This window comes from Lepus europaeus, chromosome 23 (genome assembly GCF_033115175.1).
Source record: "Lepus europaeus isolate LE1 chromosome 23, mLepTim1.pri, whole genome shotgun sequence".
Lineage (NCBI taxonomy): Eukaryota > Metazoa > Chordata > Mammalia > Lagomorpha > Leporidae > Lepus > Lepus europaeus.
The window spans coordinates 7,169,019-7,196,840 of NC_084849.1; the positions used below are offsets into that span (position 1 = coordinate 7,169,019).

The 27,822-nt window shown below is 56.4% G+C and overlaps 1 protein-coding gene across 9 annotated transcripts in view; it reads left to right on the forward strand.

The window, feature by feature from the left end:
• KDM2B (lysine demethylase 2B) overlaps positions 1 to 27,822 on the forward strand; it is a 167,037-nt gene that overhangs the window by 133,023 nt on the left and 6,192 nt on the right. For 6 of the 9 annotated variants that reach the window (XR_009864875.1, XM_062182126.1, XM_062182130.1 and 3 more), the window contains 10 exons: positions 13,633 to 13,857; positions 19,329 to 19,472; positions 20,504 to 20,590; positions 20,718 to 20,987; positions 21,163 to 21,276; positions 22,010 to 22,048; positions 22,185 to 22,858; positions 23,761 to 23,924; positions 24,008 to 24,169; positions 24,926 to 25,144. Coding sequence is in view for 8 of the 9 variants with exons in the window: in XM_062182126.1 (XP_062038110.1) it covers positions 13,633 to 13,857; positions 19,329 to 19,472; positions 20,504 to 20,590; positions 20,718 to 20,987; positions 21,163 to 21,276; positions 22,010 to 22,048; positions 22,185 to 22,858; positions 23,761 to 23,924; positions 24,008 to 24,169; positions 24,926 to 25,144 (2,098 nt within the window). In the remaining variant the exon portion in view is untranslated. The remainder of the gene's footprint in view (positions 1 to 13,632; positions 13,858 to 19,328; positions 19,473 to 20,503; positions 20,591 to 20,717; positions 20,988 to 21,162; positions 21,277 to 22,009; positions 22,049 to 22,184; positions 22,859 to 23,760; positions 23,925 to 24,007; positions 24,170 to 24,925; positions 25,145 to 27,822) is intronic. The other 3 variants (XM_062182127.1, XM_062182129.1, XM_062182132.1) reach the window with 1 other exon arrangement.

Genomic DNA, 27,822 nt, shown 5'->3' on the forward strand with positions numbered 1-27,822 from the left:
GGCAGGCTCCTCATCCCCAGGTTTTGACCAGCTAAGCTAACCACAGAAGACAGAGCTGGTGGCCGGCGCTGTGGCTTAACAGGCTAATCCTCCGCCTTGCGGCGCCAGCACACCGGGTTCTAGTCCCCGTCGGGGCGCCGGATTCTATCCCGGTTGCCCCTCTTCCAGGCCAGCTCTCTGCTATGGCCCGGGAAGGCAGTGGAGGATGGCCCAAGTGCTTGGGCCCTGCACCTGCATGGGAGACCAGGAGAGAAGCACCTGGCTCCTGGCTTCGGATCAACATGATGCGCTGGCCGTGGTGGCCATTGGAGGGTGAACCAACAGCAAAAAGGAAGACCTTTCTCTCTGTCTCTCTCTCTCTCTCACTATCCACTCTGCCTGTCAAAAAAAAGAAGAGCTGGTGACTTAAGTCTTGGGGGGGGCGGGGCGGGACCTATAGCATGAGAGGGGCCTTCTGGCCTTCAGGGTTCATGGAAATGACTCCTGTGAAAAAACTACATATGGACTTCAAAATATTTTGCATAAAAATAAATTTCTCTTTTAATTCCATTTTTCCATGAACTTTTTGAAGCCCCCTCATTGATAGAGAGAGGTATATGCTTTTTATCAAGGTAAGGTTTACCTAACATAACTTGGCCATTGTGGCTCAGCAGGTTAAATGGCCTCTGTGCTTCCAATCCAGCAGGCAGCAGGTGCCGGGCCAAGTATCTGGGTTCCTGCCACCCACGTGAGAGACCCAGATGGAGTTGTTTTCTGCTTTCCTCCCTTTCTGATGAGAAGAATCGAGGAGAATAATGGATAAACCTTGATGATGGCTTTTTTGACTTTATTAATTCTAGCATTAGAAAGAAGTCGTGAATATATAAATTATTAAAAGTAATAAAAGAATTACAGAGAGACTACAATCCCGTTTAACTGTGACTCAATCCTGGCCCTTCCGTCACTCATTACCCTAATTCTTTCTTCATCTGAGTCACTTTGGCTTTTCCAGGTTTCCTGCCATACTTACCGATATGTGAAATACGGGTCGACAGAACACACATGTTTACAGATGTGTGTTTAATATAAAACCGTATGTTTTGTGTATGCCCTACTGTACCTTGCTTTGTAAACTCAGTAGTGAGTCTTACCACACTGACACACACACACAGGTGCTTCTGCCGCCCTGTATTCCATTTACATACGGCCCCTGCCTTTTAGGCATTGTCCCCCCTCCCCCTTATCACATTGCCTGTTCCCAGCCTGGGACAAGGCTGAGTCTGGGTACAAACCTCTTGGCAGTTGGGGGTCATTCCTGAGGTCTCACGATCTGATAAGAGAGCAGAAAACTAAATGACACTCAGAGAGGAAGCAGGGAAGTAGGTGACGACTATGACCGCAGAGGACTTGGCTTCCATCTGTTTTTGTTTATTCCTTCACCACGTGGTGAAAGTTCTGGATCCTCCTGGCTCAGGGCAAGCACCAGCTGCCTGGGTGGCATCGGCTTTGGGGAGCTCTTTCTAAGAACGGAAGTGAAGTCTTGGCCAAGTGTGGCCGGGAGAATGTTCTGTTCTTAGGGTCACTCAACGGTGAGGACACGTGGGAGAACGGGCCGGCTGAAGGGGCAGTGTTAATGACATCTTAAGGTGGCAGTTCTCCCGGGCACGGGGTGGCATAATGTGTGTTTTATTCACAGCCAGGCGCACGATCAATACAAAACAGATGTTGGGTAATTGTGTGCACCAGCTCACTGAAGGACACTTGAGTGAGGGAAGGAGAGGCAGTAGGAGGCTCTTCTGCAATGTGAGAGGTGTTAGGATGCCGACTGGCAGGAGCCTGCTTGGCGCTTGAGGAGGACCCTCCGCTGGCACCTTCCTGGGTCCACCGTCAGCCTTTGACCGGATGGCAGCCTGGCCGTCAAAACCACTGATCCCAGGACGCAGAATTACAGAATCTGGTCAAGGACAGTTGGGTTTCTGACTTGGGTCACGACACCAGTCGTACTTGGCATCCTCTCTTTGGCACGAGGCATTGGGGCGGGGATGGCTGATAGCCCAGGCTCCCATTGCCTGCGGGGCCGTCTGCAGGTCCTTTCGCTTCCTGGCTGCAGTACGCCTGTTTCATTTCTGCAAAATGGGTGAACAATAGCACAAACCTCCCAGCTGCCTGAAGGATGAGCTCATGTCTGTGCGTCACTGCCAGACCCCTGGAGGGAGCTCTCTCTCCATGGGGTTCTACAAGAGAGCCGGGGCAGAGTTGACTTTGGAATTCCCCTCGGGCCTCTAAGTGCTCACCTGTGAAATGTGGCCCCTTCTGGCTCTGCAGTGGGAAGAAGGGTGTTCCTGTCAGCAGCAACCTGCCTTTGACCACACTGTCCCTTTCTCTCCTTTGCGCCTTGATGATTGAGAACCATGCGTTCAATACAGACGTGAGATTTTGCGAGCCCTCCAAGGAAATCAGCCCCCACGACCCCAGTAAACAGGCCCCTGTCCATTGATTCGTTTGGGGAGTAGAAGTCCTCCTTACAGGCTTCTGGTGGTGCACGGTGTCACCGGTCCGACCAGCTACAAGGAAGTGAAAGCGTGATTAGCAGTTTATCAGCCCCTTTCTCTGTGTTCCTGGCGTCTGGACTGGTCAGATACAGCAAGGTAGCTGTTCAGGAGCAGGGACCCTCGGTCCATGGAATGAAGTGGCGGTGCTGGGGTGGTGGTGGTGGTGGTATTTTTTTGCTTGTATTTTTCAAACCTTGAGTGGATTGTGAAAAATATACCAGGGCAGGAAGGAAGCTCAGGACAGCTGGTTCAGTAAGAGCTCGTCTGCTGTGTTATTTTCCCGCGATGCGTCAGCAGGTGTTTCAAGTCCACACGGACGTCTCGTAAAGGGGATGGCATCCCTGCTGCTTGCCCTGCGCCCAGTTCTCTGCCAGAACCCCCAACCCTGTCCCCAGGCTTTGTTTATAAGGTCTCCACCACACAGTCCATCTTCCCTGGCAGCCCCAGGCCCCAGTCCGCCTGCCTGTGCCTCGGGCTCTCCCTGTGGACGTGAGTAAGAGTTAGATGACTGGTCACCTGGTTTCACAGCTAATGGGCTTATTCTTGGGAAAGCCCTGATCTCTTTACCTATCCCTCCTGTAAACCCTTCCAATTTTATCCATGGAGCTACTGAGCAGGCACAGCTGAGGGTCCTGCTCCTTGGCTGGAGTCAACTATGGCTTTGTGGCTTTTTTTTTTCTTCTTCCCCAGAGCAAAGGTGTAAACGTCCGGGAGACTTCTCTTTCCTTCTTCCCTTTGGGGATGAAGATCAGTGTGGATTTCCAGCCACGGTGTTCCGCAGGAGTGGGCTGTTTTTGGAGGAAGCGTTAGGAACAGTTTAAGAACTGGGAAACCCACACCTCCCCGGACTGCTTGGGGGCTGCGGCACTGTCAGCCGGGGCTGAGGGATTCCCGGGGCACCGCGGGAAGGGTGGTTCCGCTCCCGGAGCGCAGGACGGCCACCCCGGGGCAGAGTCCAGGGCGTGCGCTCTGACAGTCCCCGTGGCAGGCGGCTCCCGTGGAACTCCTGCCTGCATCGCCCCACGTTTGACGCCTGGAAAGGCAAACCCGAGGGCGGCTGACGGGGCAGCGCCGGCCCAGCCCAGCCGCCTGCTTGCGGGGCAACGGAGGCCCCGGATCCTCCGCAGGCCGGAGGGCGGGCGTCAGGTGCCGCTGGTCCCGCAGCATGTGCAAACCCGGGGGGACGCAGGCACCCGAGGCCAGCGTCGCGTGCGGGGCGTTTTGTGCAGAACTACACAAAAGACCCCACCCCACGGCGGGCGTGCGTTTCCTGTTGCAGCGGCGGCGGCGTGCAGCCACCCATGTGCATCCCGCGGCGCGCGGGCCGGGCCGGGCCGGGCGGGGCGCGGGGCACGCCCCCACGCAGCCCCAGTCCCCGCGCGCCGGCCGCGAGGGGCCGCCCTCGGCGGGCCCGCCCCCGTGTCACCGCAGGCCGGGCTCCCTTTGTGTGCGGCCCGAGCACCGCGGCCGCGCCATTGGCCCGCCCGCCCGGGGGGCCAGCCCCTTCCTGGCTCGCCTCATGCATATGCATGAGCGCCCCGGCCCTCCCCCGCCGGCCCCTCCCCGCCCCCTCCCGCGCGGGCGTGCGAGGCGCGCGGCGCGGCTCCCTCCTCGCGGCAGCGGGAGCCCGAGCCCGAGCCCGAGCCCGAGCCCGAGCCCGAGCCGGGGCGAGCCGAGCCTGCTCCGGGCGGGCGGCGGCGGCGGCGGCGCCGCTCCAGCCATGTCAGCGCGCGCGAGCCTGGGCCCACCATGAGCCATGGCCATGTCCGTGAGCGCCGAGGACGACGACTATGAATCCGAGCCGGACCAGGTCGGCGGCCCGGGGTGGGGCCGAGGGAGGGACCGGCCGCCCGACCTCCCGACCGCCCGCCTGACGCGCCGAGGGCGGCCGCGACGCCGCCGCGATGAGGAGAAAGTTTTGCAGCCGCCGCCGGCGGGGCCGCCAGGGCCGGGCCCGAGCAGGGCGCGGAGGAGAGCGGCAGGCCGGCGGCCGCTCCAGCCGGCCCGGGCAGGGGGCGTGTGCGGGCGGGCGTGCGCGCGGGGGGCTGCCGGGCGCCGCGGGGACAATGTGGGCCGCCGGGCCTCGCCGTCGGGCGGCCTGCCGGGCGCGGGCCACGGCCCGCGGGCAAGTTGCGGGCGGCCGCGGGGCGCGCGGCGCCCTCGCCCGCGGCCCACACGCGCACCGGGAGCACCGGGAGCCGCGGGCGCGACGCCTCCTTCCCTCTCTGTTCGCAAAGTTGCGCCGGGACCCTCGGCCTCCGGGCTGGCAGACGCCCGCGGCCCGTGGGCCCGACGGCCCGAGCTTTTGTCTGGGCGCCGCGCGCTCGCCGCCCGCCGCCGGCCGTGGGCAGACGGAGACAGGAAGGGGTGCGAGCCGCGGCCGGCGCGGGCCATCCGGAACCCGGGCGAGCGCGCCCGGGAGGCGGCGCGGAGGAAGCCGTGACCCCGGATGGCAGGGCTTGGCCTCGGTTGGCTTTAGCAGGAGAGGGACCCCTGTGGGGGCCCGGGGGGCAGAAATCCGCGTGTAAAACAAAGCCCTGGGTGTGCTTACGGCGTGAACGCACTCCGGGCAGGTTCGCGTGGAGGAGCGGAGGAGGAAGGAAAGTTGGGGTTTTACCGGCTGTGACCTGCAGGATAACTAACGTTCGTAGCGCGGCGCGGGCCAGGTGGACCTGTCGGGGGAGCTCGCGGTGGGCCGGGTTGTGTTACCGCGTGGGCGCGGGGCGGGCTGCGGACGGGAGATGCTTATTTATAATCCCGGTGCGTTTCCTCAGTGGAATATGATGTTTAGGGATGTGCGAGCCGAAATGTGGGAACTTTCTCCCCCACCCCGGCAGGCGTAATTGAGGAAGTGGGGGACATGCGCAGTTCCCGTCGCCTCGCAGGCATCATTAAGTGGTTTTGGTTGACAGAGACGTTGGGTCTTTGCTGTTCCTCAGTTTCGAAGCACATTTTTCAGACGCGTCCCCTCGGCTGCCCGGATCCCCTGGTCTTTCGGATTCGGTCGACCCAGGGCCCATCCAAGGAGCGTTGGCTTGGAACTCAAGCCAGAGCGGAGTGCGGATGACTCTGGAGTCCTGGTTACCTCGTCCACACCTCAGCTGCTGGTTTGAACCTTGGGTCTGCCCAGTCCTGCGAAGGGTTTTCATTTCCAGGACAGCGGGACGTCCACTGGGTGTTGGTGTTCCCTGGCACCTGGGCTCTGCTGTTCCGGGCTTGAGGTCCCCGTTACCTGTGGTAGGCACCATCTTTGACACTGCAGGGACAAGGCTTAGATGTCTGTGGGTTTAACGCCACGTTTTTGGGTTCTGCCACTCCTGCGAGCGACTTCCGCAGAGGCAGGACCTGTGCTGCCTGTAGCCAGGTCTTTTTCCTCCTGGTTGGGCAGCCCAGTTGCAGCACCTGTGCAGTGCTAGCAGCTGAAGTTCTCTGGAGGTTGAAATGTTCACGTTAAGGAGATTTTCTTTTTCTCCTCACTCAGCTGTCATCTCCCTCAATGCACCTAAACCCAGCCCCAGTGTCCCAGTAGAGAAGTTGGCAGTCAGCTCAGGTATCCTGTGAGCTCCGCCCCCTCTGCCTCTCACCCCTGCCGCCCCTGGTCTCAGCCCAAGGATTTCTTGGGCCTGAGTAGAGTGGCTTCCTCCGAAGACCTCGAGGCAACTGGGGCTGGGGACTGGAAGCTCAGGCTGGCGGGAGCTAGGCCTGGCTCTTCTCTGAGCCCCATCCGTGCAGAAAGAAAGGCCCTTCTGAGGAGGGAGGTACAAGTCAGAGAGTGTGGATGTGCAGGTCTGCTTGCCCACCTGTGGCTGCAAGGACCCCAAGGATGAGGCCCCCACTGGGGGGTTCCTGCAGTCCACCCTGCAGCTGGGCGGAGCCCCCACCTCTCCCCCAGCCCTCCTCAAGAGCTTTAGACTACTCTCCTTTAAAGGTCTGTGCACCTCGCAGCGCCCCCTGGGTGCAGCCCTGGGCCCACAGGACAGCAGTGAGAGGGTGAGGTGTTGGCAGGGGAGCTGTGCTTGTTCCTCACTGGTCTGCACCTTGCCTGGGACTTTATTTGCTTCTTCAGTCTAGAAGGTGCCAGAAACTTCTTAAGCTTTGCTTTCCAGTTTGGGGGTGCCTCTTAAAGGAGCACTGTTAGCGAGCACTGGCCTACCTTGGTGGGGAATCCCTGAAGTGAAAATATGCCCTACTTTTTTTTTTTCTATCCAATGTCTGCAGTTTATTATTGAAAATAATAATCATCATTAGAAACTTAGAAAATCAGAAACTAATGTGGTCACGACCATTGTGTTACCCACCACGGTTTATTAAGTGGTGAAGTTTTTGTTGTTGTTGTTTTTTAAAGACTTACTTCATTTATTTGAAAGAGAGAGAGAGAGAGAGGTCTTCCATCTGCTGGTTCACTCCCCAAATGGCCGCAACAGCTGGAGCTGAGCCGATCCGCAGCCAGGAGCTTCTTGTGGGTCTCCCATGTGGGTGCAGGAGCCTAAGGACTTAGGCCATCTTCTGCTGCTTTCCCAAGCACATTAACAGGGAGCTGGATTGGAAGTGGAGCAGCCGGGACTAAACACCGATGCCCATATGGAATGGAGCTGCTGCAGGCCAGGGCTTTAACCAGTTGTGCCACAGTGCCGGCCCCCAAGTGGTGAAGTTTTAACAGGGGGGACCGCTCAGCCTTCCTGAAAATACACACAGTTTTGTGACTTGTGCCCATGTGCACTTGGGGCATCCTTAGCTTTCCACTCATTTTTGAGCCCTCCATCCTCTGGGTACCATGCTCCTGCCCTAGGTGCATAAAGAAACTAGAGCCCTCCGTTGAATCCCTAGGGGTGTGTTCAGGGGCCTGGGCCCCTGGTAAAATATAGGTTTTCATGCTGGAAGATGTGGGGACAGACACCATGTTGAGAGCCATGGCTGCATAAGGAAGTGGAATGCCATAGCGGTGTGGCTGCCCTGTGGGGCCACGGGCCAGTGTGCTGTTGTAAGGGGTGCTTGGGGGAAACTTGGAACTGCCTTCATAGTCAGAATGCACAGCCATGCCTCACTGTCTGTCTGACTTCTCTTGACAGTTGGGACTCTGGCCCTCTGACCCCCTGCTGTGTTGCCCACCTCCCCAGCTGTCCTCAACGGGCGGTGCTCTGCAGCCTGCCCCGGAATGTTCTCCACGTTGGGCCAAAGGCTCTTGTCCACTCCGTCCTTTCCTCCTGACAAGCTCATGGACTTCACTAGCTCTTACACCTATGTGGTGTTGAGTCCCAGTTGTGGATCTTAGCTCTGGTCTCGTTTGCTGGCTGGACACCTTCCTTGGATGTCCCCTAAATCCCACACAGCAGAATCACTGTTTTCATTCCTCTCCTAAGCCCCCTCCACTGCTCAAGGCAGAAACCTTGGCATCTTCCAAGATTCTTCCTGCCTGCGTTTCCAAGTCCAGTCTCACTCAGCTCTTCTGCTGCTCGGTCTGCCTTCAAAACATCTCCGAAATCGCCTCCTCCCTGCCGCACCCTCTGTTGCTGCTGCCCCTGCCTTCAGGATCTCCAGCTGATCTCCCTTTCTTGTCTTGCCCACTGCCCAAAAAATAGGCACTCACTACTCTGCTGCAGGAACACAGTCCTGTGGCTCCTGCCTGTGAGGGCAGGGGCAGGCTCTACCGCCTCAGAGCTGTTTCCTGCAGCCACAGGGAGCTAGTTCCTTGTGGGTGTCATGGAGTTTCCCATCTTTCTCTCTTACTCCTGCTTTTGCCTAGAGTATCTACTCCCTAGCCCCACCCCTACCCTTGGCCTGTAGGTCATCCGTCCCACTCTAAGGCTACCTTAACTACCAACTCCCGTGTCACGTCCTGTGCTTCCAGCCAGCTCTCTGGGGTCAGCACTCCTGGGGCCATCGCCTGGGTTCACGTCTTAGCTTTCTCATTGGTTGGTAGTACGACTGGAGGCAAATGATGGAGCAGCACCGGGCCTCAGCTTCCTCATTTGCAAGTGGAAATGGTGGTCATTCCTACCTCACAGATTGTTGATAGAAACATTGGACAGACTGGTCAGCACTTCAGGCAAAGCTGGCTTGTGATATCCGCATGTCGCACTGCGTTCTCCTGCCTTTGAGAGCAGGGAGCACGGCTTACTTATCCCTGTCTCCGCGCTGAGCCCTGGAGCCACGTACTACACAGCCAGGAGGCCCGGAGCGGGCAGGTGGGTGGGTGACTGTGAACAAGAGGGTTGAGGAATGAGTCCCCAGTGCACGTTCCTTCTCCTAGCTGCTGACGTCCAGGGTTTTGGTTTGTGTTGGATATGTTTGCTGGCCATTTGTTAAATGTCTTTATTGGAGAAATACTCATTTATCTCTTTTGCTTTTTTTTAGCTTGGCATATTTGTCTTTTTATTGTTGAATTGTAAAATTTTCTATATATTCTGGATTCTAACCTCTTATTAGACAAGTGATCTTTCAGGTAATTTCTCCCATTCTGTGAGCTTTTTCACCTCAGCGTGTCCTTTGAAGCACAAAAGTTTTTAATTTTGGTGAGCTCTGATTTACCTTTTGCCACTTGTGATTTTGATTGCATATCTAAGAAGCTGTTGCCCAATCCAGCCTCATGGATGTTCACACCGTGTTTTCTTTAAGGGTTTATGGTTTTAGCTCAGTGTTGAGATTGCTGATCCAGTTTTTAGTGACTCTGTGGTGTGAGGCAGGGGTCTGCTTCATTCTCCTGGGTATGGATGTGTGTCTGCAGCAGCACCATGTGTTGCAAAGACCGCTCCTGACTGCACTGTGTTGGTACTCTTACTAAAAATTCATGGGTCAAAAATAAGAGTTTATTTCTGGACTTCTGTAGTCCAGTGATTCCTATGTTTGTCTTTAAGTCAGTACTACCCTGTCTTGTTTGCCATAGCTTTTAGTAAGTTTTGAAATCAGGAAGTGTGAGTCTTCTACTTTATTTTCTTGAATCTTTTTTTTAAAAAGATTTATTTTATTTGAAAGGCAGAGTTAGAGAGGCAGAGGGGGAGAGAGGTCTTTCATCTGCTGATTTACTCCCAGATGGCCACAATGGCCACAGCTTCTTCCAGGTCTCCCACATGAGTACAGGGACCCAAGGACTTGGGCCATCTTCCACTGCCTTCCCAGGCCATAGCAGAGAGCTGGATCAGAAGTGGAGCCATCCGGGACTCAAACCAGCATCCATAGGAGATGCCAGTACTGCAGGCAGCAGCTTTACCCGCTACGCCACAGAACCAGCCTGTTTTCTTGAATTTTTTTGGCTGTTGTGGGTCCCATAATCAGTATGCCAATTTCTGGAAGATAGCCAGTAGGATTTTGATTGGGGTTCATGGGATCTGTAGCTAACTTTAGGGAGTATAGCTGTTCTAACTACATTAAAGGTTACATTCCATGAACACAGGATGGCTTTCCATTGATTTAGGCTCATCCAAGTTGTTTTAATTCCCAATATTTTCAAAATGATGGATTGAGGAGGTAGTACCCGTGAATTTCCGGAAGATGTTGTCTGGTGGACGGAAAGAACTTAGGAAATGTTGGTGAATGAATGTGCTAATGTCTCCTGTAAGATGTTTCGAGTTGCTGATAGGGAAAAGCTGTGTGCACATGCGTTCCAGATTCCCTCACCTTTCGTGTAAGGAGCTGAGCGTGTGACTCCTGGGCTGATAAAATCAACAGGTGGCCCTGGGGTTGGAATGGATGTCTGAAGCTGCATCGTTCCCTTTGCTGAAGGCAGGAGTGGGATCGAGTGGAGTTTAGAATCAGCGTTTGTAACTTTGGGTAGTGCTTGAAAGGTACTAGGACAGAGCATCATGGCAAAGTGTCAGGGCTGTGTCTAATAAGTAGGCCTTCCTTGTTACTCTTTTTGTCCCCTCTGGGTCACCATTCTCTGTGATTCTACCATTCCTGATTGGTTCTTCAGGGTCCTGGTAGGGCTTTTTTCACAGAACCCTCTGAAGTCTCTCACCTGTGGATTTTCCTCGGGATGCTGCCCTTGCAGGATGCCATAGCTGCCATCAGGGTGCAGGTAGATTTGTTTTCTGTAGGTCGGAAAAGCGTTCCTTTGGGTGGAGTCATAAATATTTACTTATTTGAAAGGTGGAGTTACAGAGAGAAGGAGAGAGAGAGAGATCTATCGATTGGTTGATCAATCAATCAGTCTTCCCTCTGCTGGTTCACTCCCCAAATGGCCACAATGGCTAGGGCTGTGCCAGGCCAAAGCCAGGAGCTTCTTCCAGGTCTCCCACATGGGTGCAGGAGCCCAGGGACTTGGGCCATCTTGCGCTGCTTTCCCAAGTGCATTAGTAGGGAGCTGGATTGGGAAGTGGAGCAGCTGGAACTCAAACCATTGCCCATATGGGATGCTGGCATTGCGGGCCGCGGTGTTCCCTGTTGCTTTATGGTGACAGATGAGCTTTGTGATTGGGCCAGACTGGCCAACCGTTTACTTCCCTGACACAGTCGTCGGGCCAGCAAGGCCAGTGGGACTCGCTAGCTGTTGATACCTGATGCTCCTTCAGGCTCCTGGCGTTTCTTCTGTTGCTCACCAAAGACTCAGTCTTGGATCTCCAGCTCCAGCGGGCTGAGTTTGAGCCCTTAGCTTCTGGTGGTGTCCTGGAGTGGTCTGTGCACTGTCCCTGTGCACCCGACTCGAGACAGGCTGCCTGTGTCTCAGGAGTTTGAGGAATCAGTAGCAGCAGGGTGCATATGCTTTATGAGGGCTATGACGAGAGGAGGAACTTCCAGAGCCTCTCTGCTCCCCTGTTGGCACTCTTCACGCTGCGTGAGCTGAGGCACAGACCGTGGCGTTTCTGGCAGCCTCTGTGAGCCTCTTGCCCTGTGGTGCGTGTGTACCCACTGTAGCCTGTAGGGTCAGAGCACAGTGGAGTCTACACTGCCTCTGCTGTCCCTGTGACCTTGGGCAGGCACTTAACCTCTAGTGTCCTCGTCTGCAGGGTTATTATTAAGAGAATTAGGCAATAAATGTGAAGTGACGAGCATGGCACCTGGTCACAGTGCTCAGAGGGCACCTGCCATGATTCCCACTTTTTTTTTTTTTAAGATTTATTTATTTATTTATTTGAAAGGTAGAGTTATAGAGATTCGGAGAGAGAGGTCTAACATCTGCTGGTTCACTCCCCAAATGGCCTCAATGGCTGGAGCTGTGCCAATCTGATACCACATAGGCGCAGGGGCCCAGGGACTTGAGCCATCTTCTGCTTTCCCAGGCCACAGCAGAGAGCTGGACTGGAAGAGGAGCAACCGGGACAGAATCTGGCGCCCCAACTGGGACTAGAACCTGGGGTGCTGGCGCCGCAGGTGGAGGATTAGCCTATTGAGCATGGTGCTGGCCCCGGGTGTTCTCTTAACCCGAGCCCTGCCCTCCTTGGCCTTTTCTCCTGACAGGGCACTGGCTGGGGTGGTGGAACTGTGTTAGTGTCTCCCTTTGCTCTTTGGGGCAGGCCTGGCAGCTTCTGTGAATGCCTTAGGCAGTTGAGAAAATAAGTCTGGAGACTTAGGTGTGGCTTTCAACAGGGAGGGGTTTGTCCCTGCTCTGTGCAGAGACCACGACTTCAGGAGGCAGTTTTGTGGAGAGGGTTGGACTGTGTTTCTTCCTGATGTGGCTGGAGGGTTTGGGCGGCCCCTGGGTGTCAGTGGGGGTTGTGTGTGCTGTAGTGCGGAGATTCTTGGAAAGAGGACACCCATCACTGTCACAGTCTTAATAGCAGCTCTTCTGGGCCCTTGAGTTAATAAGAGTGGGTTTATTTGGGGTTCCAGGTGTGACAAGTGACTATAGTTATGACTCGGTGCACTGAAGGGTGTTTGGTTGGCCTTGAAGCACCAGAGCCAGTCTGATCAGACCTCAGGGTGAGCTGGGTTTCTCCCCTGAAACAGAGGGACGAACCAGGTCTCAGCAAACCCATGCTCTTCAGAAAGATGCTTCGGACAAGGCCAACTGTGCAGTCTTGGCCGTTTCCGCCTTCGCCACATCAGACGGGGAAGACAGTGTCCTCTGGCAGTGGATCCTGGGTTTGCACAAGGCTCTGGGGCTCGTGACCAGGATGTCACTGGGTGTCTCCCTCACAGTTTAGCATTTGGCGTGGCTTTCTGCTCACCTGCCGTCTGTTCTCTGAGTCTCAAGGAAGGAAGCGCTTAGAGCCTTTTCAGGGGAGCTCTCGGAGACCAGGGCCCAGTGGGCTGTTCTCCCATCCCCCGGGGTGGGTCTGGCGAGCTGAGCATGCCCTCTGTGCCAGGCCATCTGGGAGAGAGAACAGCAGCGGACCTGTGGTGACAGCCTCCTTTGCCAACTTGTAGGAAGGACGACATGAGAACAGACGTTTGTGATTGAGGGCTGATGGGGCCGGGGTGGTCGTGGGCTGTGATGGGGCCGGGGCGGTGAGGACCATGGACAGGGAGGGCTTCCAGAAGGAAGCTGTGTGTGCACAGCCCTGCAGGATGCGTAACTTGGCCAAATGATGTGGGCCAGGGGGCGTTCCCAGCAGAGGGAACAGAGGCCGACTGTGTGGCCCCGAGTAGCCTTTCTGGGGAGACACAGCCTGGCCACAAGCAGGAGGAAGCCAGGGAGGCAGTCAGGGCCAGTTCTGCATGGAGGGGTCTGGAGCCAGGTGTGCTGCCTCAGAGACAGGGTGCCCATGGTAGCAGTTTTCTAGAGCTGCCTGGAGAGGGAGGGGTTCCCTGGGTTCTGGAAGCCAGGAGCCCAGACAAGATGAGGTCTGGCGGAGCCGTGTTCCCCTGCAGGTCCCTGGGAAGGACCCTTCCTTCCTCCCCCAGCTTCTGACGTTTGCCAGCAGCCATGGCGTTTCTTGGCTTGCAGACTCCTGTCACAGGGCCTTCTCCTCCCTCTGTGTGTGTGTGTCTCTGTGTGCAGGTTTTGTCCCTCAGAGGACAGTAGAATTGGATCAGGGTTCACCTGAATGACCTCACTGAACCTGACTACCTCCCTCAAGCCCCTGACTCCAAATAAGGCCATGTTCAGAGCACGGGGCCGTAGGACTTACGTGAGCTTCCTGGGGCCATGGGTCAGTCTGCAACAGCCTCTCCTGGGTCAGGCCACCCTGCACCTCTTTCTCACCCGCCCTGTCTTCTCCTGCAGAACCGGGCAGTGGGTCGGCCCAAGGGCAAGCTGGGCCCGGCCTCCGCGGTGAAGTTGGCCGCCAACCGGACGACTGCAGGAGCTCGCCGGCGCCGGACGCGATGCCGCAAGTGCGAGGCCTGCCTGCGGACCGAGTGTGGAGAGTGCCACTTCTGCAAGGACATGAAGAAGTTCGGGGGCCCCGGGCGGATGAAGCAGAGCTGCATCATGCGGCAGTGCATTGCGGTGAGCGCAGCTGGAGACGGCCCCTCCATGGGAGGCGCTCCCTGCGGGATGAAAGCGGCTCAGGCCCCCTCGCCGGGCCTGGGGCAGCTCAGCCGTGTTTCAGGCTCTGGCTCCTTTGTGGGCGGTGATCGCGCGCCTCCTTCCTTCCCGGCTGGCTGGGTACTTTGAAGTGTCTGCTCATTGCAGCCTGTCCTGTCGTTGATCCCGTTGCCGTCACCTCTGATCCAGTTCACGACGATGCCAGGCCCTTCCTGCCTTCCTTCCTTCCTTCCTTCCTGTCTCACTTTCAAGAGTCAGAGGTTGGGGTGGAAGGTCAGTGCCCCCCGCCCAGAGGAGTGATTTATGATGTTGAGGAGCTGGGCTCCAGAGAGCCTGGCTGGCCCCTCCCTGCATCTCCTGCAGTGGCCTGGGGCTGTAGGACAGGGCAGTGGGAGCAGACGCCCCCCCATACACACACCCACACACTCACACACTCCCCTTCTCCAGGTTGCCACTCCCAGTAGTCCTCCCTGTGGGAGTGGCCATCTCCCTGCCCCCTGGAAAAGCCAGCCCAGCTGGAGCGACGGGATTCCCTTGGCCTGGTGAGCTCATCCTCAGGCCCAGCATAGTGTGGGGCAAATCCCCGAGGCCTTTACCCCTCTGCCTCCACACGGCCTGTTTGTAGTGCTTGTTTTTGGAATCATGGTCAAAAACTACATGATGCAAAATTTACCTTTTTAAAAAATATATATATATTTATTGATTTAAAAGGCAGAGTTACAGAGAGGCACAGGCAGAGAGAGAAAGAGAGCGGGAGAGCTCTTCCCTCCACTACTTTACTCCCCAGATGGCTGCGATGGCCGGAGCTGTGCCGATCCAAATTCAGGAGTTTCTTCTAGGTCTCCCACGTGGGTACAGGGCCCCAGGAACCTGAGCAGTCTTCTGTGCTTTCCCAGGCCATAGCAGAGAGCTGGATCAGAAGTGGAGCAGCCAGGACTGTAACCGGTGCCCATATGGGATGCTAGTTCTGCAGGTGGCGGCTTTACCCGCCATGCCACAGTGCTGGCTCCATAAATTTCCCTTCTTAACCACGTTTAAGTGTGTGGTACAATAGCACGAGCCTCCTGCACGTCTGTCTGAACGCTCGTCTTAGGAGATTGAAACTCTGTGCCCTCTGAGCAGCACTCCTCTTCCCTTCCTCCATTTCCAGCAGCTCCATTCTTTTTTTTTTTTTTTTTAATTATTTATTTATTTGAAAGAGTCACAGAGAGTGAGAGAGAGAGAGAGATCTTTCATCTGCTGGTTTACTACCCAAATGGCTGTAACAGCTGGAACTGCACCAATCCGAAGCCAGGAGCCAGGAGCTTCTTCCAGGTCTCCCACGCTGGTACAGGGGCCCAAGGAGTTGGGCCATCTTCCACTGCTTCCCCAGGCCATAGCAGAGAGCTAGATTGGAAGTGGAGCAGCTGGGACTAGAACCGGCGCCATATGGGATGTTTCTTTTTCTTTTTTTTTTTTTCTTTAACATTTATTTATTTACTTGAAAGTCAGAGTTACACAGAGAAGGAGAGGCAGAGAGAGAGAGGTCTTCCATCCACTGGTTCACTCCCCAATTGGCCACAACAACCAGAGCTGTGCTGATTGGAAGCCAGGAGCTTCTTCCAGGTCTCCCACGCTGGTATAGGGGCCCAAGGAGTTGGGCCATCCTCTGCTGCTTTCCCAGGCCGTAGCAGAGAGCTAGATCGGAAGTGGAGCAGCTGGGACTTGAACCGGCACCCATATGGTGTACTGGCACTGCAGGCAGCAGCTTTACCCAGGAAGCCACAGCACTGGCCCTCTACTTTGTTTCTAAATGCTTACTACTTTCTGACCCTTGTACCTGTGAGTCACACAAGGTTCATCTGTATCATGGCATTGTCGGTACTGTGTTCCTTTTCATGGGTGAATAGTACTCCATCGCCTGTGTCCGTGTGTCCCGTTTTCTTTGTCCGTTCCTCTCCTGATGGACATTTCGATTGTTCCGGTGGTGGTATTGAGCATCTTTTCTTATTCTCGCCGGCCACCTGTGTATCTCCTTTGCAGAGACGTGTGTTTCTGTCCTTGGCCCTTTTCCTAATTGGAAACTTATGCTTTTTTATTCAGTTGTAAAAGTTTCTCCCCCCACCCCACATGAGATGTGCAGTATGCAAATATTTTCTCCCATCCTGTGAACTGTCTTTTCATTCTGTTCTTTAATTTTGCTGCCTGTGTTTTCAATTATTATCTGAAACCCAGGACATCTGAAAAGATTTCAGGGGCTCTGTGAACCCCAGAGCATCAGTGCAGATTCTGCCTGTGTGCACGTGTGTCTGCCTGTTCTGAGAGAGGGTCTGTGGGCCCCTGGGATTCCGCGGAGTGTCAGGGAGCCGTGTGGGAACTGCTGGTGTGAGAACGGCATATCCCAAAGCCAAGCCTGCTGGTAGTGAACTCACATCTGCCTTTTCCTCTTTGGCCTTGTTTTCTCCCACCCCTGGTGTCCCGGGCCCAGTAATGGGAAACCTGTCGCAAGGGCCACCTTAACTTTGTGGCTTTGGGTCCTTGCTCGGTGTTGGTCTTGGTCTTGGCCGAGAAGAACCTCGCTTGGGCGTCTCCTCCTCTCTCCGGCCGCTTGTGGCTCCTCGAGCTGATGGCAAGTGTGGGCTCGACCTGACCCTCAGGCTCTCTCTGAGTCTCCTGACGCGTCTGCCTGGGCAGGGCGTGTTCCACATCCTGCCCACCTGCAGCCCACACAGGCCCCCTTGCTGCCTGCCGCCGCCCTCCTCCCTTGATCAGAGCCTCTCATGCTCCCACCCTCCCCGTCCCGATCTGCAGGAGCTTCACTCCCCCCTCCCCATCCTGCCAGAGACCCTCTGACCACCAGGAACTGTCACCCGCCTGGCACCCCCAGCACTAGTGGCCACCTCAGAGACCTGGCTTGCTCCCCTGCTCAAAACACCCTCCAGCCTCCTTTGGTTCACCTTGAGGCCCCTCTGCCTGTCCCGCCCCGGCCTTTGAGCCCTCCTGAAATCGGCCCCTGCTGCCTTTCTGTGTCTCCCTTGGGGATCTGATGCCTGGAGGGGAGCAGCTGGCTTCTCATTCGCTGTCCCCAGTACTTGATTTCAGGCTTAGCAAACGTGTATTAGGTGTTTGTTGAATGAATGAGAACTGTTTTACCTTCAGTGTTCTGTGTGTTTCAATTCCGGTATTTGTGCCAATCTATCCAGACTTCTGCACTCCTCAGGGGGTCTGTGTGCCACCTTATCCTCTGCCTCGCAGAGCCTGTGTTGGCGCTGGGAGTGGGGTGCAGTCAGGCCTGGCACTTCCCTAACTTTACTTAGGTGGGTTACTCATTCACATGTCCTGTGCTAGCAATTAAAATGGGGAAATTTTTACAAAAATTTTTTTAAGATTTATTTATTTATTTGAAAATCAGAGTTAAACACAGAGAGAAGGAGGCAGAGAGAGAGAGAGAGAAAGAGGTGTTACATCTGCTGGTTCACTCCCCAGATGGCCGCAACGGCTTGAGTTGCTTGGGCCATCTTGTATTGCCTTTCCAGGCCATGGCAGAGAGCTGGATCAGAAGTGGAGCAGCCAGGACATGAACCAGCGCCCATATGGGATGCCAGCACTGCAGGCGACGGCTTTACCCGCTCTGCCACAGTGCCAGCCCCACAAAAATGTTTTAAGTCCATTTAAGAATAGTGGTAACTCCATTGTATGATAGCAGAAAGACATTTTTTATGAAAAATAGCTACGCTGTCCAAAACAGAAACAATTAAGAAGATTGTCGCCGTTCTATGCGTTAGTGAATCTCTTGTGCTCTTGTGTCTGGTTCACTAGAAGGGATCTGGCTTTTCCTAGCTGCTTCCATTCATCTGTCCTGCCATGTTGGTCCAGATGAGGTGTGAGGACAGCCTGGCCCCACGGGAGGCAGTGCCTTCCCTGTTAGTTGCAACGTGGAATCTGAAACTGTATCGATGGTGCTGTTACATTAGCAATCCTGTCTTGCCTTTGAGTAGCTCCTTTGCTTGATGTGATTTTGCAACATCTTGCTTGATCATTTGGGAAGTATTGGCTCACTGGGTTAGGCAGGTTTTCCAAATACTGGCACATGCTATTACATGGTCTATATATCTTGTTAAAATCCATGTGTTCATATCACCACCAGTCTTGTCAGAAAAGCCTTTAAGGATGGAGAAAGCCATCTAGTTTGTGGTGGCTCATGGAAGTTTTTCAAAATTCTGACTCTCATCTGAAAATTCAAATTCTGTCATTTGCAGCCAGTGCTGCCAGTCAGCCTTCTCGGGGACAGGTGAGCTTCTTCCGTCTTTAAGAACATGGGTCAGTACCCAGACTTTCTCAGTCTTTCAAGAAGCAACGGTGTCTGTGGAGAAGGTGGCCAGGGGAGCGTGCAGCCTGAGTGCTTTTCCTCCCCTGGCTGTGTCCTGGGTGTGCAGGCGGAAGCCTCGTGTGCTGCTTCCTGTCTTGTCATACGCGGTGTGGAGAGCACGTGAGCCTGGAGGTTGAGCTCTTCATGAAGTTCATTTTTAATGCCTCTGTGGCCACCACTAGTCCAGCGACTCCTGAGACATCATGGGGCCATGATGGTGCCAAGGAACCAGTCGTCTCCCAGCTCCAGCGCAGTGTAAATGGCGGCTGTGTTCCTGTTCTGAAGACAGTTTTGTTTTGCTTTTTTTGAAAGATTTATTTATTTATTTTTGAAAGAGTTAGAAAGAGGGAGAGACGGAAAGACCTTCCATCTGTAGGTTCATTTCTCAAATGGCTGCGTCAGCCAGCAGTGGGCCAGGCTGAAGCCAGGAGCTCGATCCAGGTCTCCTACGTTGGTGGCAGGGACCCAAACACTTGGGCCATCATCTTGTGCTGCTTTTCCCAGGCCATTAGCAGGGAGTTGGATCAGAAGTAGAATACTGGGGGCAAGAACCAGCACCCATATGGGATGCCAGCATTGTAGGCGGCAGCTTTGCCTGCGATACCATGGCGCCGACCCTGAAGACACTTTTATCCTCCCTTGCACAGTCTCGGGGACCTTGGAGTCCTTGGACTATACTTTGATACCCACCAGTAAAGCACAGCCTTGGCCCTACGTCGGTCTGGGCCTGGCTGACGCCTCACTTCCTTCAGTTCTTTTCCAAATATAAGGCCTTCCCTGACCTCCATATTTAAGATTAGCTCCCCTTCCCCCTGGCGCTGGCCCTCCTCGCCTTACCTTTCCTGGTTCTCTAGTTCAGGACGGCCTGGAGTCTGACTTGTCTTGCTCAGTATCATGTTCCTCGTGTTGAGAGCAGTAGTACCCGGCACTGGGAGCTAGTGGCCTGGTAGGAATCTGAGTGAGTGGAGTGCCTGGGCCCGTTTTCTGGTGTCTCCCAGCCAGCCCAGGCTTGTTGCCCTTGACCTGGTCCCCTGGGACCAGTTCTTGCTCCTCGCTGACTGATCCTGTTCTCGCCACCCTTCAGCCAGTGCTGCCCCATACCGCCGTGTGCCTTGTGTGTGGCGAGGCGGGGAAGGAGGACACGGTAGAGGAGGAAGAAGGCAAGTTTAACCTCATGCTCATGGAGTGCTCCATTTGCAACGAGATCATCCACCCTGGATGCCTTAAGGTGAGCAGCCCCTGGGGCTCTGGTGGTGCTGCTGAGCAGCCCTCCCCAGGGCCTCTAGTAGAAGCAGAGGGGTGAGGCTGTCAGACCCGCAGGCAGTGTGGAAGATTCCTGGAAGCCGCTGAGTCTGAGGAAGTCTGTCAGTTGATGAGCCCAGGGAGGAGAGGTCGGGAGCAGTTCATGCCCCCCCTGCCTCTGGAGGAACTGAGCACCACCACCCCCTGCTGCCCCCTCACCACCCCGACTGCTCAGAACTGTGGGGGCGTCCCCATGTCTCAGCAGGCAGAAGACGTGGGCTCCAGGTTCCCATCTGGGCCCTAGAAGACTCGAGGCAGTGCCCTGGCTCCTGTCTTTTGGGACAACAAGGCCTAGCCAGGGAGGGCCAGTGGTTGCCATCTCTGCCTTCATGTCCAGAGCAGGGCTGCCTTCTCCCAGTGACCCCTGTGCTGTGCCTGCCTGCCACGGGCAGCTGGTTCCCTTCTGAAAGGAAGAGGGAGCTCTGGGCTGGCACGTGCCTTCTGCCCCAAGAGAATGTGGTCAGGTCACGGGTGTCTCACAGAGACCCCCTGGGCCTGCCCAGGGTGAAGCTTTAGCTCTGCGGGCCACCACTTGCCCTTGGTGGTGACTATGGGTGTCTGCTTTGACCCTTACTCCTCTGTCACCCATGCGCACAGACACACCGCTGGGAAGTCAGCCCTTCCATTGTGATTGGTTACTGCTCCTCCAGCTCAGGCGCCCCCTGAGCCATGCAGCTGGCTCCCAGGACTGTGCAGCCACGTACAGGGTCCTCCTGTGTGCTGGGAGCCCCTAACTTGTAGAGTGGATGAGGGTGCCAGCCCGTGGGGATCACTCAGCCAGTCGGAAGCAGGAGGGTCCGTGTTTGAACCTGGCCTGAATCCAGAGCCGTCCCCATCAAGCAGCTCTGGACCGCTGCCTTCAGGGCAGAGGTGGCCCCGGGGTGAGGATGGAGTGTTCCAGGTATGGCCACCTCTGAGGCCCTCCCCTGCTGACGAGTCCCCGTGTGTCCTTCCCAGATTAAGGAGTCAGAGGGTGTGGTCAACGACGAGCTTCCCAACTGCTGGGAGTGTCCGAAGTGTAACCACGCCGGCAAGACCGGGAAAGTGAGTGCCGGCCTCCAGGCCCCCGGTCAGTGGGAGTGGGGTGGGCCTGGGCCTCATCAGGCTGGCGGGGTGCGGCAGGAAGGGCAAGTCCAAGATATACAGTTGGTTTGTTCCTTCTCCCTTTTTGGCCTACAAGCAAAAGCGTGGCCCTGGCTTTAAGTACGCCTCCAACCTGCCTGGCTCCCTGCTCAAGGAGCAGAAGATGAACCGGGACAACAAGGAAGGGCAGGAGCCTGCCAAGCGGAGGAGTGAATGTGAGGAGGCGCCCCGGCGCAGGTCGGACGAGCACCCCAAGAAGGTGACCCCAGACGGTATCCTGCGCCGGAAGTCGGACGACGTGCACCTGAGGAGGAAGCGGAAGTATGAGAAGCCCCAGGAGCTGAGTGGACGAAAGCGAGTACGGAGGGGCTTGGGCGGGGGGGTCCGGCTGGTCCCAGACGCAGGTGGGGGAGGTGTGGTGTGAGCAGCAGGTCCTGGCCTCCTGCCGCCCTGGGTAGCTCACCTGAGTCCTGAGAGCCTGGCCCGGAGGAAAGGGGAAACCAGCGAGTCACTCCTCTTCCCACACCCTTTAGGCCTCGACGCTGCAGACGTCGCCCGGCTCCTCCTCTCACCTCTCGCCGAGGCCCCCTCTCGGCAGCAGCCTCAGCCCTTGGTGGAGATCCAGTCTCACTTACTTCCAGCAGCAGGTGCTCCCGTGCCCCGCCCTCCCGAGGCCTGGGGCCTTGCGAGTCCCGCCCCACGGGTCCCACAGCCAGTTGCCAGACTCCCTGCGGCTCAGGCCCAGGCACATTCTGGCGCACTGCCCGCCCCAGGCGGAACAAAGCTGAGACTGCCTCTGGGAAGTCCAGGGGACCTCCCAGGATCCTGGTGGCCCTGCTGGTGCCTACTGGCCTTGCTGTCACCAGCCACAAGGTGGCGCCTAGAGTCTCGACAAGCTCTGGCCCTGGCTCCCAGAGCCCTAGTGCCATGAGTGCGGGGAGCGGGAGGAGGTGGGGAGGGGGGGTCACTTGGGTGGGACGACAGCCCTCCTCTGCTGCTTCCAGCTTCCCCCTTGAAACACGGGCAGGGCCCACCCTCTGGCAGTCGGAGGTGTGGGGAGGCCCCCCTGCTCTGGTCTTGGGGGGGGGTGGGGGGTAGGGAGGCCCCCCTGCTCTGCTCTTGGGGGGGGCAGGGAGGTGTGGGGGGCCCTGCTCTGCTCTTGGGCAGGGAGGTGGGGGGGTGTTGGGGAAGGTGTGGGGAGGCCGCCCCCCTCCCCTGCTCTGCTCTTGGGGGGGCAGGGAGGTGGGGGGTGTTGGGGAAGGTGTAGGGAGGCCTCCTCCCTCCCCTGCTCTGCTCTTGTTGTGGGGGGTGTTGGGGAAGGAGGGGACCAAGTTCCACGGCCCTGGGAGCAAGCTCTGCCTCCTTTCTTTCCTCTCACAGCTAAAACCTGGCAAAGAAGACAAGCTTTTCAGGAAAAAGGTACCGTGCGCTCTCCCTCCTGGGCCGTCAGAGCTCCAGGAAGTGCCCTGGCCCACAGCCCTTGGCAGAGTTGGAGGCTTTGGGTGGGCACTAGCCGAGGCCCCGGGCTGACCTGCACTCCCCCTCCCCTTGACAGCGGAGGTCCTGGAAGAACACGGAGGACCGGATGGCCAGCAAGCCCCTGCGGCGCTTCAAGCAGGAACCAGAGGACGATCTGCCCGAGGCGCCCCCTAAGACCAGGGAGAGTGACCACTCGCGCTCCAGCTCCCCCATGGCCGGGCCCAGCACGGAGGCGGCCGAGGGCCCAGAGGAGAAGAAGAAGGTGAAGATGCGCCGGAAACGGCGGCTCCCCAACAAGGAGCTGAGCAAGGAGCTGAGCAAGGAGCTGAACCACGAGATCCAGAAGACGGAGAGCAGCCTGGCCCACGAGAACCACCAGCCCATCAAGTCGGAGCCAGAGAGCGAGCACGAGGAGCCCAAGCGGCCCCTGGGTCTCTGCGAGCGCCCCCACCGCTTCAGCAAAGGGCTCAATGGCGCCCCCCGGGAGCTGCGGCACCCGCTGGGGTCTGGCCTGCGCAGCCCGCCCCGCGTCATCTCCCGGCCGCCACCCTCTGTGTCCCCGCCCAAGTGCATCCAGATGGAGCGCCACGTGATCCGGCCGCCCCCCATCAGCCCCCCGCCCGACTCACTGCCCCTGGATGACGGGGCGGCCCATGTCATGCACAGGGAGGTGTGGATGGCCGTCTTCAGCTACCTCAGCCACCAAGACTTATGTGTGTGCATGCGGGTCTGCAGGACCTGGAACCGCTGGTAAGGGGCTGCCGACACCAGAGCTCCTGGCCAGGCTCGGGCTGCCGGGACGCCTGCGTTCCCTGTGCCCACTTGAGTTGCACGCTGTGGTCTTTCCTTCTAAGCCCCAGCTCAGCCTGATCCTGCTCTGTAAGGAGTTCAGGTGGCCGTGGCAGTCCTGTCAGTCTGGCTTGTTAGAGAGCTGGTGCCTGTTTGCTTTCCTGATTTAGCTCCCTGGAAGGTAAAGTAAGCACTGGTGGAGTCCTTGTCTTTTTTAAGAGAGAGACAGACAGAAAATCTTCAGTCTGCTGGTTCACTCCCCAAATGTCTGCTGAGCCAGGCTGAGCCAGGCTGAAGCCAGAAGCCTGGAACTCCATCCAGGTCTCCTGTGTGGGTGGCAGGAACCAAGGTGCTTGGGCCATCACCTGCTGCCTCCATGTTAGCAGGAAGCTAGAATCAGAAGTGGAGCCAGACGCAAGCCCGGGCTCTCCGCCGTGGGATGTGTGCGTCCTGGGCGGCCAGCTTAAGCTGCATCCAGCCTCCAGTCCTTGTCTTGAAGGCGTTAGTGCGAGTGAGGAGCAGAGGCGCCAGTACTGCCTTTAGTACAGCTGGAGACTGGTAGCTTCTGGCCCTGGTCAAGTTGCTTACCCTCATGTATGAATGGGCGTGACTCCTGCCCCATGGCCGTTGTACAGAGGTGTGGCCCACAGGGCAGAGGAGAGCCTACAATTAATCCCTGATGGAGAGCAGGTGCCAGCATGTCCTGCTGGGAGCAGAGATGCCCACGTGTGGCGGGACGGGGGCTAAGCAGAAGAATCCAGAGAGCTGAGTTAAGGAGCTTCCCTGAGGCTGGTAGGTGGAGGCGAGTTCCAGCTGTGCAGGGGCTACCTCTGATCTGTCCCCCTGCTGGGCCCGGCCCCTAGGTGCTGCGATAAGCGGTTGTGGACCCGCATTGACCTGAACCACTGCAAGTCCATCACGCCCCTGATGCTGAGTGGCATCATCCGGCGACAGCCCGTCTCCCTCGACCTCAGCTGGACCAATATCTCCAAGAAGCAGCTAAGCTGGCTCATCAACCGGTTGCCTGGTGAGCCCCGGGACAGGGCCCCCAAGTGTGCAGTTGTGGTGGTGGAGCGTGTCACCTAACCTGCACCCCGTCTGTGCCCCCAGGGCTCCGAGACTTGGTGCTGTCAGGCTGCTCGTGGGTCGCGGTCTCAGCCCTCTGTAGTTCCAGTTGTCCACTGCTCCGGACCCTGGATGTCCAGTGGGTAGAAGGACTAAAGGATGCCCAGATGCGGGATCTCCTGTCCCCACCCACAGATAACAGGCCAGGTAAATCACCTGTTGGGGCCACGCCGGGGGGGTCCTGTTGGCGAGGGTTTGAACCACAGACTCCACATGTCTTTGTGGCTCCTTGGCCTCAGCTCTGTGCTAGAGGAGCTGGGGACGAACGCAAGCTGTATTCTTGGCGTGGACACGGAGGCTCCTTTGCCCAGGCCAAGACTCCACTCTGCGGGTCTTCACGAGCATCTGACTGCTGCTCTGCTAGCTCTGTTGTCTCCAAGCCTGTGCAGGTGTGGGGTTGCTGTGGCTGGACAGGGGCTGGCAGGGTGGTGCCTCCTGCTTAGGTGCCTGAGGGGGATGGGAGGCTGGACCGTCTGTGCCAGTCGGCTGAATGTTGCCGGCTGCGGTGTGGGCCCTGTTTCCAGATCTTCTGGTTTTTTCAAGAGAACCCAGAAATTGATTTTTTTGTTCCTTTTAAAAAAAATCTTTATTATTATTTTTATCTGAGAGTGAGAAAGAGGAGGAGAAAGGGAGGTATCTTCCCTCTGCTGGTTCGCTCCCCAAATGCCCACCACAGCCAGATTTAGGCCAGGCTGGAACTAGGAGCTGGGAATCCAGCTGGGGCTCTGGGGCTGGCAGGGACCCCGTACTTGAAGAAATGTAGACTTGGCTGTGGAATCCTGAACGCTGAAGTTGTGGCTTTGGGGGGTGAGCACTTTATGGCTCAGTGAAATCCAGGTGCATCTGGGAGCCTCAAATCGGTGTGACCAGGTTGACAGTTTGCCTCCTGCTTCCTGCCCCCAGGTCAGATGGACAATCGGAGCAAGCTCCGGAACATCGTGGAGCTGCGCCTGGCAGGCCTGGACATTACAGACGCGTCCTTGCGGCTTATCATCCGCCACATGCCCCTGCTCTCCAAGCTGCACCTCAGTTACTGTAATCACGTCACTGACCAGTCTATCAACCTGCTCACTGCTGTCGGCACCACCACCCGAGACTCCTTAACCGAGATCAACTTGTCAGGTGAAGTGGGGCCTCCACAGGTCTGCCCTGCACCCGGTGGGGTGGGCTGGGAACCTCACAGTTGTCATGAACTGTGTGTGTGTGCCTGCTAGTACCCAGAATGCCAGGCGATAGAACATAGCAGTGGACAAGCCACACAGCCTTGAGAAGATGTACATTAAATGAGTTAATATCAGAATGGTAATAACGGCTACAAAAAACAGGGCTGGCGGCTGTGAGGGCACCCTGTAAGGTGATGGCCGACTAGCGCATGACCGCCAGAGAGGAGCTAATTTCTGTTTCCACTGTTGCCACATACGTGTTCCCTCATGACCCTGTCATCAGAGAACCTGTTGTTGGAGAGAAAAAGAAAACTCTGTTACCTTGTCTGAAACAGACGCCACTTCCTGATGGAACAGGGGTCAGCTCAGGACCTGGGGCTTGAGCTGGACAGCAGGGCGACGACAGCATCTCTCCCCGCTCGCAGGGCAGTTTGGTCAGATTTGCTGGATTCCAAAGATAGCTCTTCCCACCCCGTACCCTCAGATAGCCCAAGTCCTGCGCCTTATCAGGGTCCTTTGGCTGTTTGCCTCCCTGTGTGTCCATGGTCATGGCTGACAAGCCGTCCTCTGGACCACTTGGACTGTGCCCCACCACGGAGGATGGGCGATGTGGACGGAGTCAGGCCAGTGTGTCCGTAGGAAGCTGCTGCTTGGCTCGGAAAGTATCGCCGGCAGGGATTCTCCCGGCTCAGTGCTGAGTGTGCGGGCTCAAACTGGGGGCAGAGCTGCGTGTGGGAAGAGAGGCCCAGCAGGTGTCTCAAGTGCATGACTTAGTTCAAGTCATTCCTCGTTTTGCCCTGGTTGTCATGGATGTGTAGCAGAAATCCCCTCCCCTGCAGTGCAGGGTGTGTAGGGGGGCGGACGGGAGAGAACTGTGTTTTGCCTTTTGTTTTTCCGCCATAATGCATTGAAAGCCTCCTGTCATCTTAGTACCTACAGATCTCTGCCCTCTGTTGAGTTGTGAAGTATGAAGGGACTTGAAAAAGTTGGTGGGAAACTGGGAATTAAGATATAAACCAAGAAACAGAGTTCCCTCCCATTGGCGTGACTGCTTGCATTGATGGTTAAGTCTGTGCCGTAAGACAGTGGTGGTTGGCACATCCCAGGACGCTTGTCTGCTGAGGCCGCAGTGCTGCCGACTGAGTGTCGGCCCAGCAACGGTGCTCGTCCGGGCCACTTCTTTGCCTTTCCCATCTCCACCTGAGGCAGCACCTCCAGTGTTCGCCCCCATTTATGTGGCTATCTCTTAATTTTTTCCATTCAGACATAAAATTCATGGGAAACATGGAATTAAAGTTTATTTGTGGAGCCAGCGTTGTGTTTCCAGTTGGGGAGTGAACAGCAGATGCAAGATCTCTTCCTCGCTCTCTCTAACTATCCCTTTTTTTTTTTTTTTTTCTTTTTTTGGACAGGCAGAGTGGATAGTGAGAGAGAGACAGAGAGAAAGGTCTTCCTTTTTGCCATTGGTTCACCCTCCAATGGCCACTGTGGCCGGTGCATCACACTGATCCGAAGCCAGGAGCCAGGTGCTTCTCCTGGTCTCCCATGTGGGTGCAGGGCCCAAGCACTTGGGCCATCCTCCACTGCCTTCCCGGGCCATAGCAGAGAGCTGGCCTGGAAGAGGGGCAACCGGGACAGAATCCGGCGCCCCAACCGGGATTAGAACCCGGTGTTCCAGTGCCGCAAGGTGGAGGATTAGCCTGTTAAGCCACGGCGCCGGCCCCTTTCTTTTTCTTTTTTAAAAAAGATTTATTTATTTACTTGAAAGAGTTAGCAGAGAAGGAGAGGCAGAGAGAGGGAGGGAGGGAGGTCTGTCGGTCTTCCATCTGCTGGTTCACTCCCCAGTTGGCTGCAACGGCCAATCCAAAGCCAGGAGCTTCTGCCAGGTCTCCCTCGTGGGTGCAGGGGCCTAAGCACTTGGGCCACCTTCTACTGCTCTCCCAGGCCTCAGCAGAGAGCTGGATTGGAAGTGGAGCAGCCGGGTCTCTAACTGGCGCCCATATGGGATGCCGGCACTGCAGGCTGCAGCTTTACCCGCTATGCCACAGCGCCGGCCCCATCTAACTCACCCTTTCAAATCAATAAAATCTTTCACCAAAAAAAGTTTGGTGCAAAAAAGTTTCGAAAACCCATGACTAATTTTCCAAAATATGTATTTTTCCACCAACTTACTGTGTATAAACTTGCCATCTCCCCGTCTTTCCACTTTTTTTTTTGTTAAGTCACTACTGTTTTACCTTGTGACCATGTAAGTATTGGTCATTGTAGAGCCAACTAGTATAAGAAATTTCTTTTATTGTACAGTTTTTATAGATTTATCTATTTGAAAGGCAGAGTTGGAGGAAGACACACACAGAGATCTTCCATCTGCTGGTTCACTCCCCAAATGGCTGCAATGACCAGGGCTGGGGCAGGCTGAAACCAAGAGCCGGGAGCTGCATTCCAGTGTCTCACAGGGTGGCAGGGGCCCAGGTACTTGGGCCGTCTTCCGCTGCTTTCCTAGGCCATTAGCCAGGGTGCGGATCAGGAGTGGAGCAGCCAGGACTAGAATCGGCACTCACAGGGCCCTGGTCGCAGGCGGCTGCGTACCTGCTATGTGACAATGCCCCACCTTGTTTTTGTTTTTAAAGATTTATT